Below are 14,143 nucleotides of genomic sequence, written 5' to 3'. Positions count from 1 at the left end.
CTCACTTTCAGATAAAAGCAGACACACAGCATTATATATATTCTTTATCTTGGGCTCGAGTATAGAGAGTCCACTGTTGTTATCGTAATTATTCCCGGGGGGGGGAGGGGGGGCGTGATGTCATGTGGGTCAATACATCATATAGAGCAAGGTTATAATAGTTTTGGTTTTTTCATTATAGTTTAGTTTTAGTTAGTTTTGACATATTTATTTCTAATTCAGTTAGTTTTAGTTCGTTTTTAGAGCGGGTTTGCTAGTTTTTATTTAGTTTTTATTTTGGTGAAATGCTTAGTTTGAGTTTAGTTTGAGTTTAGTAATATCCGAAAGGCATATAAATATTGATAAAAACTAAAACTAAGGGTATTTTGTCTATAATTTCAGTTGGTTTTGGTTAGTTTTGAGGACACACAATACAGTTTCAGTTTAGTTATCGTTTTTTAATTTATTTTTTATTTTTTATTAGTTTCAGTTAACTATTATAACCTTGGTATAGAGTAGCTACTCCAGCCCAGTATTAGTAGTTATTATAACTATCATAATAAGAATTATCCTTGTGTTTTCTATTTTGAAAGGCACGGCAAACTAAATTGTTTACAGCGCATGTAAATAACAAATTGAAAAAAAAAAAAAAAGTTGTCCGTTCTCAACAGCTTCACACCACCTCATGTTTTGTGTTGTTCCGCCAATCAAATTCTAAAATGCACAGCATTGCACTCCAAACCTCTGTGAATAACTTATTTTGTCTACCAGCAGTTCTGTATGAAAGCCACTCATACTGCAGCGTACTGCTCGCTAGTATTGACATTTGAGATTCAACACAAGCCAGTTCTCAAATGAAGAAGCTAAACTTAAAACTGCACTTCCATTGACTTTCATTGACGAAAAGCAAACTAAGTGTCACTGACGCCTTCCTACTGTAGGTAGAATGCAACAACAAACTTTATTGACATCAACAAAGCCCATTCTCAAATGAAGATGCTAAAATGGGACTTCCATTGCAAATCCTTAAACCTATTGAATTGTACACATTCCAGGTAGAATGCAAAACAAACATAGCGCTGACGTTATAACAGTGACAACTATAAGCCTGATCTTTATTCAATTACGTGTGTGGGGGAAAATAAATGTTTTATATGAAAAAGTATTATTATCTTAAACTTCATACGTTTACAATAGTCTTAGATTTGGGCCGATTGCCACCACACTGGTAAATGGTGCATTTATATAGCGCCTTTATCCAAGGCGCTTTACATAGATTGTGCATTACATTCACCCATTCACACACCGATGGCAGAGGAAACCATGCAAGGCACCAACTAGCACATCGGGAGCAATTAGGGGTTCAGTGTCTTGCTCAAGGACACTTTGACAGTAACTCTGGGGGAGTCCGGGTTCAGAACTGGCAACCTTGCGGTTGCCATCCAGGCACTCTACCCCTGAGCCACCGCCACCACGCTGGTGACTGCAGCTTCCCATTTGGTCTTCCACTGTATGAGACAAATTGAGTCACCTGAGAGAGATTTACCAGCTGTGCTCCAATGGAGCAGAACATAGAATCTGTAATTCATACAACAAGGGACAGGATGACAAGCCCATGGTACTATTCTACTAACTACAAGGTGATGAACTAACAGATTCTATCAACTTGGGCTTAAGCCCTTTTGGGGCGGGAACCCCTTTTGGTGTTGGCATTATGCTATGCTTTAGCTATTGAAAAATAGCAGATCTACAAGCTCATAGCGCGCCGCTACGAGCTTTTAGGTCTGCCATTTTTGAAAAATCGTTAAAATGTGGCGCAAATCATTGAATATATATTTCAGAACGAACATTGTTAACTAAAGTATTTGCTTCTGTGGGGTACCTGGAACTACATATTTTGAGATGGGGGTCCGTGGCCCAATAGAGATAATTCTGGGGGTTCTTGACATGAAAAAGATTGAGCACCACTGACATACAGAAAAAAGAGAAAAAATAGAGTCTGCAACACTGGTATGAAAAACTCAGCTCCACTGGTTTATTTGACTCAACGTTTCGATCCCTTAGGATCTTCTTCAGGAATGAAGACCACTGACCACTGACATAGAAACATAGGTTTTTCAGAATGGGGCGTTGTGCTAATTCGCTTATTTCCATCGAAATAAGTAGTGCCGCTTGGGATATTATTTACATTATGAAGAGAGGATATGTACAAGTAGTTCTAGTATGGAATTATCCTTTAAAGCAGAACGCCACTGTGGCTTTTAGGCTTGCTAAATTTATCCAGTGCAAAACATTAGCTGCCTTCGATTGGTGTTAATTAGACACCTTGTTTTTTTCTTTAAATCAAGAAAATGTAGCCTCACCGGCCTCGCATCTTGGTTTATCGCTCAGCAGCAGCACTGTGCTTCATGACGGAGGTCTATTTGGTTCCAGGCTGCTGGTAATGATGACACTGAATAATACAGAGTGTGTGAAGTAAATCTGGGGGGAATAGGACGTGTCTCAGAGTCGACCCGCTCAGGAGTGAACTCGAGCTTGTGTGTTGTCTTAAACGCACGGCTTATCTCCTTCAGTGTACTTTATCGCGCACGCCTTTAGTCGTGGCTCACTCAGCTGTCACTTAACCTATTCTGGACTGAGGTCGGTTAAAAAAAAAGAAAAAGGCTTCTAAATCCTAACATTTTTCTGAAAGACCTATGTTTCTATATGTCAGTGGTGCTCAACCTTTTTTCATGTCAAGGACCCCCAGAATTATCTCTATTGGGCCACGGACACCCATCTCAAAATATGTAGTTCCAGGGACCCCCCCAGAAGCCAATATTTTAGTTGAAAATTCAATGATTTGCGCCACATTTTTTCAAAAATAGCAGACCTATAAGCTCGTAGACCTATGAGCTTGTAGATCTGCTGTTTTTCAATAGCCAAATTATAACATAATGTTTTAAACACCAAAAGGGGTTTCCCGCCCAAAATGGGTTAATGCTCAGCCATTACACCCTCTGTCGCTGCCTCAGTGCAGTTCGGCGTTCGGCATGGATATGCAGACAGATGTATGACAGCTGGCCCGACCATATGTGGTTAGGACTTTAAGATCTCTATACGCCTTCATTATTCTTGCCCTTGGGGGACCACTATTGACATTTTAGATCCTCAACATCCATCCAAACCTGATCAACCGTAAGCATCCAATTGGTATTGTTTTGTCTCCCAGCAACCTCGGTAACTGAAAAGGTGCTTTCTTCTTCGGCGTTGCTGCTTTCACAAAATCTCATCTCTCTCTCTCTCGTTATCCAGGGTTCTAATTCTGGTTGCCGCAGCAACCCTGCAGCTCTCTTATCTCCCCTATCGGCGTTTCACCCTCTTGTCTCTCTATCTCGACTGCCTGTTATGTGTGGCTGAGTTGGGTTAATGATTAGATTGATTGATTGAAATAATGTATTAACAGTTTGCAGAATTACAGTACATTTCAAGCACAAACTCAATACAAAGACTGTTAACTGTGAGTGGACGACCCAATTAAGCATTACACTTGTTTACAAGAGGGTCCACCATGTTCAATTCATCATAGTACAGCAGCTTAGCTCCACTATATCAATGAATCGTTCAGTTTGTGATAAAAGCATGACATTTGGTACACTTATAGCCAAAGGCATTCTAAAAAGATTTGGATGTGGACCCAACTTGAATTTTCAACATGGCGCCCATAGCAGCCATTTTTCAAAATGGCCACCAGCAACAACCGTTTTCTTATGAGTGATGGATATAATATGATATTCGAGACATATTTGGACATATTTCCATGCATAGTACTTGGTAAATGTTTCTTTTGGATAAATTCAAAATGGCCGCCATTTTTCAGACAGGTTAAATATGGATGATCTCTGTCTTGAATGATACAGTATTCTTGATGCAGAATTTGAATTAGGAACTTTGTAATTTCTAAGAAGCTTCCTTCTGTCTCACAATACTCATATTACTACAGTGGCTAACAGCCATATTGTGAGAGAAGATGGCGGCCATTCATTTCAAGATGGCCACCAATATTAGACTGATTTTGCATTTCAGCATATATTTGGCTATACCTTTGTGATGTACTGTACCATACTGTATAATACTGTACGGCACTGTAGGGCATCATACTGTACCATACTGTACCTTACTGTATGGTATCATACGGTACTGTACTGCACTGTACCGTACCGTACCGTACCATACCATACCGTACCGTACGGTATCATACTGTACTGTACTGTACCTTACTGTATGGTATCATACTGTACTGTACTGTACTGTACTGTACCATACTGTACCGTACTGTATTGTACTGTACTGTACGGTACTGTATCATACTGTACCATAATGTACCGTAATGTACTGTACCATACTGCACAGTACCATACTGTACCGTACCACTGTACTGCACTGTACCGTACTGTACTGCATCGTACTGTACCATACTTTATGGTATCATACTGTACCATACTCTACTGTACTGTACAGTGCCGTACCACACGTTACTGTACTGTACTGTACTGTACTGTAACATACTGTAGTGTACTGTACAGTACCGTGTGTGTGTGCACGCGCAGGGAAAAGGGGAGGGGTCGGTTAATGTGGAAATTGTAATGTAATTTGCGTCACAGTGAAATGTTGCGCAATAACAGTATGTCATACAAAAGCAATATTTGTACAGTAAATATGACATGGATGCAATGTAGTGCAGATGGTTTTCTGTGGCATGCATCATTTTTTGTGCATAGAGAGATGTGGACTAACTGAGTGATTTGGTAGGAGAAGTCGGTCGGATAAACGGGCATATTGCTTTGCATCCCCTATAGTAGTAGGATCTAGGATGAGCATCAAAACTATATATTTATATACTTTTCATTAGCACATGCTTGAATTTTACATTCCATAGGGCTGGACCACACATGGACCCCATTTGGTTTTGTTTTCTGCATCTTCCTCTGTGACCTGCCACCTTCATGTCATCTCTCACAGCATCCTTAACACTAGGAAGTCTGAGCAGCCGTTCTGACCGAATTTGAGATTTCAACGTTTATTTTCTTAGCCCATGGAGTCCAGAGAAAGTTCCCCTTGCATGACTTTGTCTAAATATTCGATTGAAATCATCTCTGTTTTTTTTTCCATTTGAAACTTTTTGTAAATATGATTTTAGGCATATATCTCTTACTCAGTCTGACTATAATCGGCCCAATCGACCGCCGTCACCCTTTCTCCCCCACTCTTTTGTTTGCGCTGCTTGATAATGGTGTTAATGGTGATTCCCCGACATTTCCTTTTCACTTGATATCGTTTCGTAGAGAGCGCCTACACAACTTATTTATATACCAAATGAAAGCCCCAATTCCATAGTTTACATGGTATTTTGAATTTTTTTAAATGAGCAAAAAATTAGCGAGCTATGATTGAAAGAAAAAGGGGTGGAGAAAAAAAAAAGAACACACAAACACACAGCTTTAGACGGCATTGTTGTTGTTCAAGCCTGCATTCCATGTCCAACGAATTAAATCATATACGTTTGGCTGGTTAATTAACTTGGAATTTGTTTATTATTTTGATAAGATAATAGGAATATGAATACAATGATTATTATCATTGTTATTATTATTATTATTATTATTGAATGCTCGGTTAGACTCGACCCGACATTTACTTTCCATGAAGCGAGAACGCTTGCCGATGCGCGATACAAAATAAAAAGTGTTGAAATAATTCCAACCAGATAGACCTCCCGAACCGCTAAATGTTTTGTCAGTCAAAAGAACAGTTCTTTCTGCAAGCGACGTGGAACGTATGTAGGCCTGCTGCTGTGGATTAATTTGTTTCACAGCACAGCCTATTCTGGCATATAGGCTCAATATCGCCAGCTGCCAGGCTTACATCCGGTAAGCCCATGCGCTGATTTCCATACACAATACATACACGATCCGTATCCTGCCCTCACCGGATGTTGAATTCACAGTGCTAACGGCCGTATTTGATGCGATGTTTTTTTATTCATTAAACTGATATAACAACATAACGTGGCTAATAATTGTTTATTTGGAATGTACTTTGGCTGGTAATTTAGGTAAATATAACGCGACTCACTTGTATAAGTAATTTACCGCGGACAGGCCGCATTTAATGCAATACATTGGCTTTAGTAATGTTGTTAGCTTATAATATTAGCAACTGTAAGCTAACGGCTGGAGGACTACGGACAATCCGGTCAATAACATCATTACACTTAAACATTAATACAATCATGTCATGTTTACATGCCTAGTCAAGCAGTCTGTACATCGCGTGGGGTCACATATATTAATTACATCGATAACACACAAGAAAAGACAAGTGATCTTGCTCTTTTGGAAGGAAAAAAAGAGCAACAAAAGGCAGCAACGCGACACTCTTCCATGGCTATGTTGCAATATAGTACTAACGGGCAACGGCAAAATATATATTTTTCACATGTATTATTAGTTTTATACATTTTAGGAGTGAAAACATGTGTTAAGAAACATATTATGATTTAATTCGTTGGAAATGGGATGCAGGCTTGAACAATGTCTTCTCCAGCTGGAGAGGGACGAGTGGGGGAGAGAGTGGCCAATCAAATCGCACCAAAAACACGGTCCCCCTGACCGTTCAGCCGACTGAGTAGTAGTGACATTTTTTCAGACTTCGTAGTGTTAAACCTCGTCTTTGGCCATCCTCTTACCTGGCAGCTACATATTCAGCATCCTTCTCCCAATGTACCCTCATCCCTCCTTTTCACATGTCTAAACCATCTCAAACTCACCTCTCTTGCTTTATCCCCAAACCTTCTAACCTGGGCTGATCCTCTAATTCAGTATTAGAATTCACTTTCCTTTTCACTCCTAATGAGAACCATAGCATCCTTAATTCTGCCACCTCCAGCTGTGCCTCCTTTTCATCAGTGCCACCGTTTCCAACCGTACAGCATGGCTGGTCTCACTACCATCGTATACATCTTCCCTCTCACAAATAACTCCTGACACATATGTCCCATATTCTCAATACAATGGCTTCGCTTGCTAGAACATTTCCATCTCTATACTCACCTTAACCTGTTACACAAGTAAGACGCGCAAACGCGGGAAGCGAACGCAGCTCGTAAATGGCAATAACAATTGGAATAAATTACATACTTTTTAAGGTTTTCTTTTTAAACTTCACTTTTTTGTGTTTTTTTAAGATTTTATTTTTAAGTTAAGTTTTTTGAAGTTTAAGTGTTTTTAAAGTTTTTTTTTGAAGTTAAGTTTTTTTGTGTTTTTTTAAGTTTTTAAGATTTTATTTTGAAGTTAAGTTTTTTGAAGTTAAGTGTTTTTAAAGTTTTTTTGAAGTTAAGTTTTTTCTTTTTCATTTTAAGTTAAGTTTTTTTTTTAAGTTAAGTTTTTTTTAAGTTAAGTTGTGTGTGTGTGTGTGTGTGTGTGTGTGTGTGTGTGTGTGTGTGTGTGTGTGTGTGCGTGCGTGTGTGTGTTTTGTGTGATACAGCTGCGCCCTCTGGTGGTGGGCGGGTGGTGTAACAGCGGGACACACACACAGACATTCAGCCCTTGCCGTCATAGTTAGTGCTCACTGCATTCGCAACTACTGTCTACTGTCAGTTGTCAATTGGTACAAATAATTTTCTCCCTCCCTCACCATCTCTCTTTGCACTTACTGTACATCTCATATACTTTATATTAGCCCTGACCACTTCTTAGCCCACACCACCTGACATCACATCTCTCTCTTCTTACCCATCATCTAAAGAAAACCCAATGGGCATTGCCCATTGACATATATTCAAGTCTGTGTGTGTCTGTACATCTGTAATCCACGTAACTCGAGAACCGTTTGCCCCACCGACTTCAAATTCGACACACACGTTCCACACCCCCACAGGGAGTGCAGTGCCCGGTGTCGAGTCGGTCGGACCCACGGTTGTCCAGAACCACCACAAAAGGCCTTTTTCATTTGGCGGCCATCTTGAAAAATGGCTGCTATGGGCACCATGTTAAGAATTCAAGATGGGTCCACATCCAAATCTTTGTATAATGCCTTTGGCTATACGTGTACCAAATTGCATGCTTTTATCACAAACTGAACGATCGTTTTGCTTAGCTGCTGCACTATCAAAACATTTAGAGACGTACAAATAGACACTTCTATATAGTTAAAGAACAGAACAGGAATTCATCATAAAGGAAGCAAATAGGGAAAAGAAACATATACAGTTAGGGGAAAGGAGGAAGGGGGGGGTGGGCGGTGGGGGGGGGATTCAGATTTTACGGGGGTCAGCATTTTATTTACACTATCACTCTGCTCTGGTAGCGTTTTACGTTTGATGGTTTCACTGCTTTCTTTCTTTCTCTTTTTCTTTCTTTCTTTCTTTCTTTCTTTCTTTCTCTCTCTCTCTCTTTCTTTCTTTCTTTCTTTCTTTCTTTCTCTCTCTCTCTCTCTCTTTCTTTCTTTCTTTCTTTCTGCAAGGAGAATGTATGTCCCATCCTCTCTTTATCTCTTCTTCTCTGTCCACTTTCACTTTCTGTCTGTTTCTGTTCATGTGTGCCTGTCCTTCTCCCTCCATCATTCATTGGCTGTTGTCAACCATCTTCTTGGCATCAGTACTGAAACAGAGGCAGTCTCTCTGGTGCTTTTGATTGGCTGGGCAGAGATTGGAATGTGCCTGATTCTAATGACTCCATTAGAGAGTGTTATTCGCATGGGTCTCTCCCAAACGCAGGGTGATGTGATTCATTTGTCGAATAGGAGAACGTGTGTGTGTGTGGGGGGGGGGGGGTGGGTTAACTTTATACCGTTAGATGGGCAAAGAAATTACTCTAGGTTAGGAATGGAAGTTTTATATTTACAGCTTAAAGGCGGGGCATGATTGAAAATTGGCAACAAAATAAGCATTGGTTGTGCTCCCAGATTCCAAGATGTGGACCTATAAAATGTTACCACACACTGTACTGTGTGCGTGTGTGCATGTGCGTGCGTGCGTGCGTGTGGTGGGGTGGGGGACAGCTTGTTGCAGTCCAGCAAGTTTTATCTGTCTGGCATTTCCTGGTTTCAGTGCAGGCCACCTGTACATTGCCACCCTTATACTAACGCTGGCAGCAGCTTTATTTTGAGGGCCTTATCTTAATAGTGTTGTGGCCTTATGGATTTAACACACTATAAGGTTGGCTTTCTGTAGAGCTCTGTGCCCAAATAATGAACTGATCCCAGATCAGGCCTCTGGATGATAACCAGCTAGAGACATTTGGAGTTGTCTGTATTATTCAGCCTATTGCAGTAAGCTGCATTAAGGTGGTGAGACTGGCCACTGTATTTCCATTTATTAGTTCAGGGGGGGGTCGCCAAATTATTTTGGGGGGTCCCCAAATATTTCTTTTCTTTTTTTGAATGGCTGGAAAATGTAAATGAAGAGTTTACATAGTACACATAGTACATGAATAAACTTTCCTTAATTATTATATCTGGTATCAGTATTCATTTAGGATATATCATCTCTAATATTAAGGTTATTTTTGCAGTCAGTTTGTATTGGGGGTGGGGAGGAGGGGCGGATATGTCGCGAGACATGGCCAAAGCATTTCCGGGGGTCCCCAGCCAAAAACGTTGAGAACCCGTGTAACTAGTCAGTACTTGGTAGCATCTCAAATTTGAGGGCCAAGTAAAGGCCTCAAATGTCAACGTATGTATGAAAATTACGTAAATTGACTTTGATAAGCACACTTAACAAATCCCTCTTAACGGTCCGATTTCTTAACGGTTCCCTTTTAACAATTCCTACAGGGGGTTCCAGATGGAACCTAACAGGTCTGTTACTCAAGAGTGTAGAAATGGAACCAAAATGGACCCAAACACAGGTCACTCTCAGAGTGATGGTGGTCCTTGAAATGTTTTAGTTTGAGAACCACCGGTATTGTAATTGTATAGCAGATATAAAAAAGTCCACATTGTAGTTCCAAATGTGATGTAACCGATTTCCGGTTTCAGCTCAATTTTGGATCAAGTTCCTCCCGATGATTCCGGATCCCAACGCTATAGGTGGGGATCTGGTGGTATTATCTGGCTGGGGCTGAATGACAGTTTAGGTGAGTGTGGCACCCGCTCTACTGCCTGATTTGAAGTGGCGTCAATTACCTGGAGCAGCAGAGCATGAGCAACTGGATGGAGAATAGACAGGCCCAACTGACAAGTATGAAGAAGGAGATGGGGGTCAAGATCAGTGGGACCCTACGACAGGTCCTCACCGATATCAACCCCCAGCTAATTACTGTTGTGTCCGCATGGAGACACTTGTCACTGTGATAACAGTAAATTGGCCCTATAACCGAACGGTCAGCAGTGACCGTTTCTCACTGATCGTGCACAGTGATACAGTATAGGTTACACGCATTTAGTCGCACGTATAAGAAAACAAACGGACATAATCACACGCACGCATATAAACACAAATCAAACTGTCATACCTTTTCATTATTTTACGTTATTTTGAGCATCCTGACAGAACAGAGCGAGATTGTTTATTATTCAATAGCGTCACAGACACTGACTTAACTGCTGCTTAGCTGCAAAGCTAGATCCTTAATGTGATTCTGCAAGATGATCCATCTGCATGATAATGTAGAAAGAAGATAAAAAAAAGCCTGGCATTTCTCAACACAAGCTAGATTTCGATTTAAATCCCCAAACATGTGTGCAACACTAGTGCCGACGATAAAGAATGCATTGCCACAAAAGGCACAGGTTTATTACCTTTGTAAATGTATGCGCTATACTTTGGCAAGGTGTGCCGTTTCCCTGTAGTTAAGCCACATACAGTATTATTCAAATACAAATTGATATGACACATGACGTAATTATTATGTCAGAGGAAATTTGTCAAATAGTTCAAGATCAGTTTCATGAGGCTGTGGATCTAGATATGCTGCATGAGGCCTACGGGTGACAATGGATATCATTGATGTGATGATGTTGCAGCAACAGTGAAGCCTTTACTTTAATGCAGGGGTGGGCAGGGCTCGACAGTGCGACTAGGTACTCGCATTTGCGACAAAAAATATCACCGTGCGACTTGTAAAATTTGATTTGTAGCACAGGTGCGACTACAGGATTTGACCATTCAATCGTGATAAAGACAAGTCTCTGTCTACAGCAAGTGCACATTCTATAGTCGCGGTTCTATACCTAAATTTATATTTCTGAACGGCGGTGTCGTTCGCCAAAAAGAGCAGAGCTACAAGCTAACAACGTGTCGAGGCTCAATGCGGTGTTCATTTGAAGATCTGTCCCCTTTGCTCCCACCGCCCCTCCCCTCACTGTGTTGCTGCTCCAGTCCGTTCTCTTCCCTGTCACTGCTTGCTGACTGTCAGCAGCAAAGACGGAGCGAACTCAGCAGGATAGCATTAGCATGATAGCACAGATTCAGAGGGAATTGCTTGGACCCCGAAACGTTATTTGCAAAGTTTGTTTGTAATGTTCAAAGTTCAAACGTAACTTACTTTTAACCAAACGCGGGTGAAACAGCGCACAGCCGTGCACGCACGCGCGCACACACACATGGAGTGGACGGATTGATGTTTATCAAAAACAACCCTTGCTTAGCGTTTGCTTACAAAAGCGTGTGCCCAGCATAAATGATGATGCGAATGACCGAACTGGCTGGATTACCGTATTAATATCAGTCAGTCAGTCAAAGCCAAGGAGAATGTTACAATACTAATTCACCATCGAGCAGTGTCTGAATGTCACACTAACATGACAGAACAGCAAGATAAAAACGGATAGCCTGTCTATCCATCCATGAGCAACATATTCTATCTAGCTCTGGTCCAAAGCTCTAATGTGTTGCACGTATTAGAGGTATGGAACAGAGCTACTATCGATCTATCTACAAAGTATTAGCATAAAACAAATTGATTATATAGATTATATGAAAACAAACATAACAATGATATCATGATGAATATCACTATTTTGTGATAATTGCTGAAAAGATAGTGATATAATATTTTGACATATTATTTTCCACCCCTACCTCATATCACTTCATTAAAGAAAAATCACACCCATGTTAAGTGAGGGGCGCTCTTGTCATCATACATCATCAGATATCATCTCATACTGGCCAATCAGAATGCCTGTTGCCTGTGATTGGTTAGCTGATTTGCTCGTTTACATATGACATACATTTTCCCTTAAATGTCAATGGCGTTTAATTTATGTCATATTTAGCAGAATTTTGACGTAATTTCTCTGTTGATTGTCAATGGCTCATTTTGAGATGTGTGGGGACAAAGGCTGTATATAGGAGGGGCTAGCGCCCCTTAAAAATACATCATTTTTCATCGTGCTCCTAAAATAATTTGTGTGCTACTATAGGCCCTCTCCCGTGGCTCCCAGTTGCTACGGCAAAGAAGTATGAAAAGGAATGAGAGGTTTTCTTTTATTTTATTTTCTTTTTTACATTTAATCATAATTTATTATTTAATTTGTAGTAGGCAAACAATGTTGCCTATACACCAGATAAAAATAAGAATCATATTTAATGAAGGAAAATAGAAGAATGTATTCATGATAAGACATCTATGTTTGTTTTCACCACCAATGCTGCTGCGGCTTACTGGTATTCAGTATACTTGACATGCTTTGAGAAATTATCAAACAATAAAATTTAATTTTAAAAGACCAGAAAAATCACAAATAATGAAAGTTTGCTTAATTAAATCAAACATATTTTGAATGATTAAAATAGTGCATTTTAGAGAGAAGCTGGGGACCTGAGACGCTTCCCAGCTCCGAGAATAGACTTTTACCAAGGTCTAGCAGGCTTTAACCCTAACAACTCCCATAAATCCTCACCCATTATCATACAACAACAGCTGTGGGTGCATCATCAGTTCAGTTCACCCACATGAAAACCACGTAGACTTGACGAACTGGTGGGTGTGGCCCAGTGTTGTTTTTGGCAGCCAATTTCGATTTTAGTTTAGTCATAGTCTTTGGACTAAAACTTCATTTAGTTTTAGTCACATTTTAGTCACCTGGAATGTCTTAGTGTTAGTCTAGTTTTAGTCCACTAAATGTCATAAGATTTTAGTCGACTAAATCTACAGTTGATTTAGTCGACTAAAATTTATTTTGGTGGGCCTTGATGCCGTCGTAATGAGTGTTTTTACACTTGCTGAAAATAGCCGATCTACAAGCTCACAACGCGACCATGTGTAAAATGACTTATACTGGATCTCTTGTCCACTAGTCCCTTCCTAACATTTTAGTCTAGTTTTTATTTGTCGACGAAATTGTCAGTATATTTAGTCTTAGTTTTAGTCATCGTAGCTTAGTTTTCATTTAGTTTCCATTTGTTTTTGTCAGTGAAAATAGGTAGTCGACGAACATTTTTCGTCTTAGTTTTAGTCGACGAAAACAACACTGGTGTGGCCACATAAAAACATAATTTCAACACTTTCTGTACACTCTTGTACACTCCTCCTAATACCAGTAAGACGCCTGAGGGCGAGAAGCGACCTCGCCCTCTAGGGGCAAGCACCAGCAGTCTGCCATCGTTGATGGCAGACTGCTGGTGCTTTCCTTTGGTTCAGATCAACATGGAATGAATTCTGTACTGGCCATATAAGGAGCATGTCTTGAGTGTATACAGGGTTTGATGAGGTCAGATCAACATATGGAATGTCAGAACAGGTCAGCTCCATACAGTATATGGAGATCTAAAGGGTGGCAGCAGCGGGGACATTCTCTTGAGTGTACAGGGTTTGATGAGGGACCAGGTTTAGGGCCAGGCCTGTTGAGAACTCTAGTTTTCACCGGCTACCGGGCGTGGCTGCACTAATAACTTTGGGGAAGGTGCATGCATATAGCATATAGCAACACAATTTCTCAGACACAATTTCAATTCTTCCTCAGCGAGATCTGCTGCTCCACACATTCCAGCAACCTAACCTTTCACACTGTTAAGTATTGTATTAGAGTTTGGTTTTATTTCACTATTGTAAATTATGACTCCCACCTTCCCTGCAACCTATTGGTTGTCATTGTCATCCCCCCCCCCCCTGCTTCTCCAGCTATACTTGGTATTCTCCAAGGAGTACTTTACTTATTCTTTCATCAATGCTGTTTTGGA

General features: G+C 40.4%; 1 protein-coding gene across 1 annotated transcript in view; it reads right to left on the bottom strand.

Moving 5' to 3' along the window:
- The window catches only part of spop (speckle type BTB/POZ protein), a gene marked incomplete at both ends in the record, with an annotated part of 129,634 nt that overhangs the window by 84,952 nt on the left and 30,539 nt on the right, over positions 1-14,143 (bottom strand). The window contains 1 exon segment of the mRNA XM_083779017.1: positions 1,435-1,487. Within this exon segment, the coding sequence (XP_083635143.1) occupies positions 1,435-1,487 (53 nt within the window).

This window comes from Protomyctophum parallelum (assembly GCF_964188405.1).
Source record: "Protomyctophum parallelum genome assembly, chromosome: 13".
In the NCBI taxonomy this organism is placed as follows: Eukaryota; Metazoa; Chordata; class Actinopteri; order Myctophiformes; family Myctophidae; genus Protomyctophum; species Protomyctophum parallelum.
Note: the sequence above shows the minus strand (reverse complement) of the source record. Positions and strands in the feature narration are given on the sequence as shown.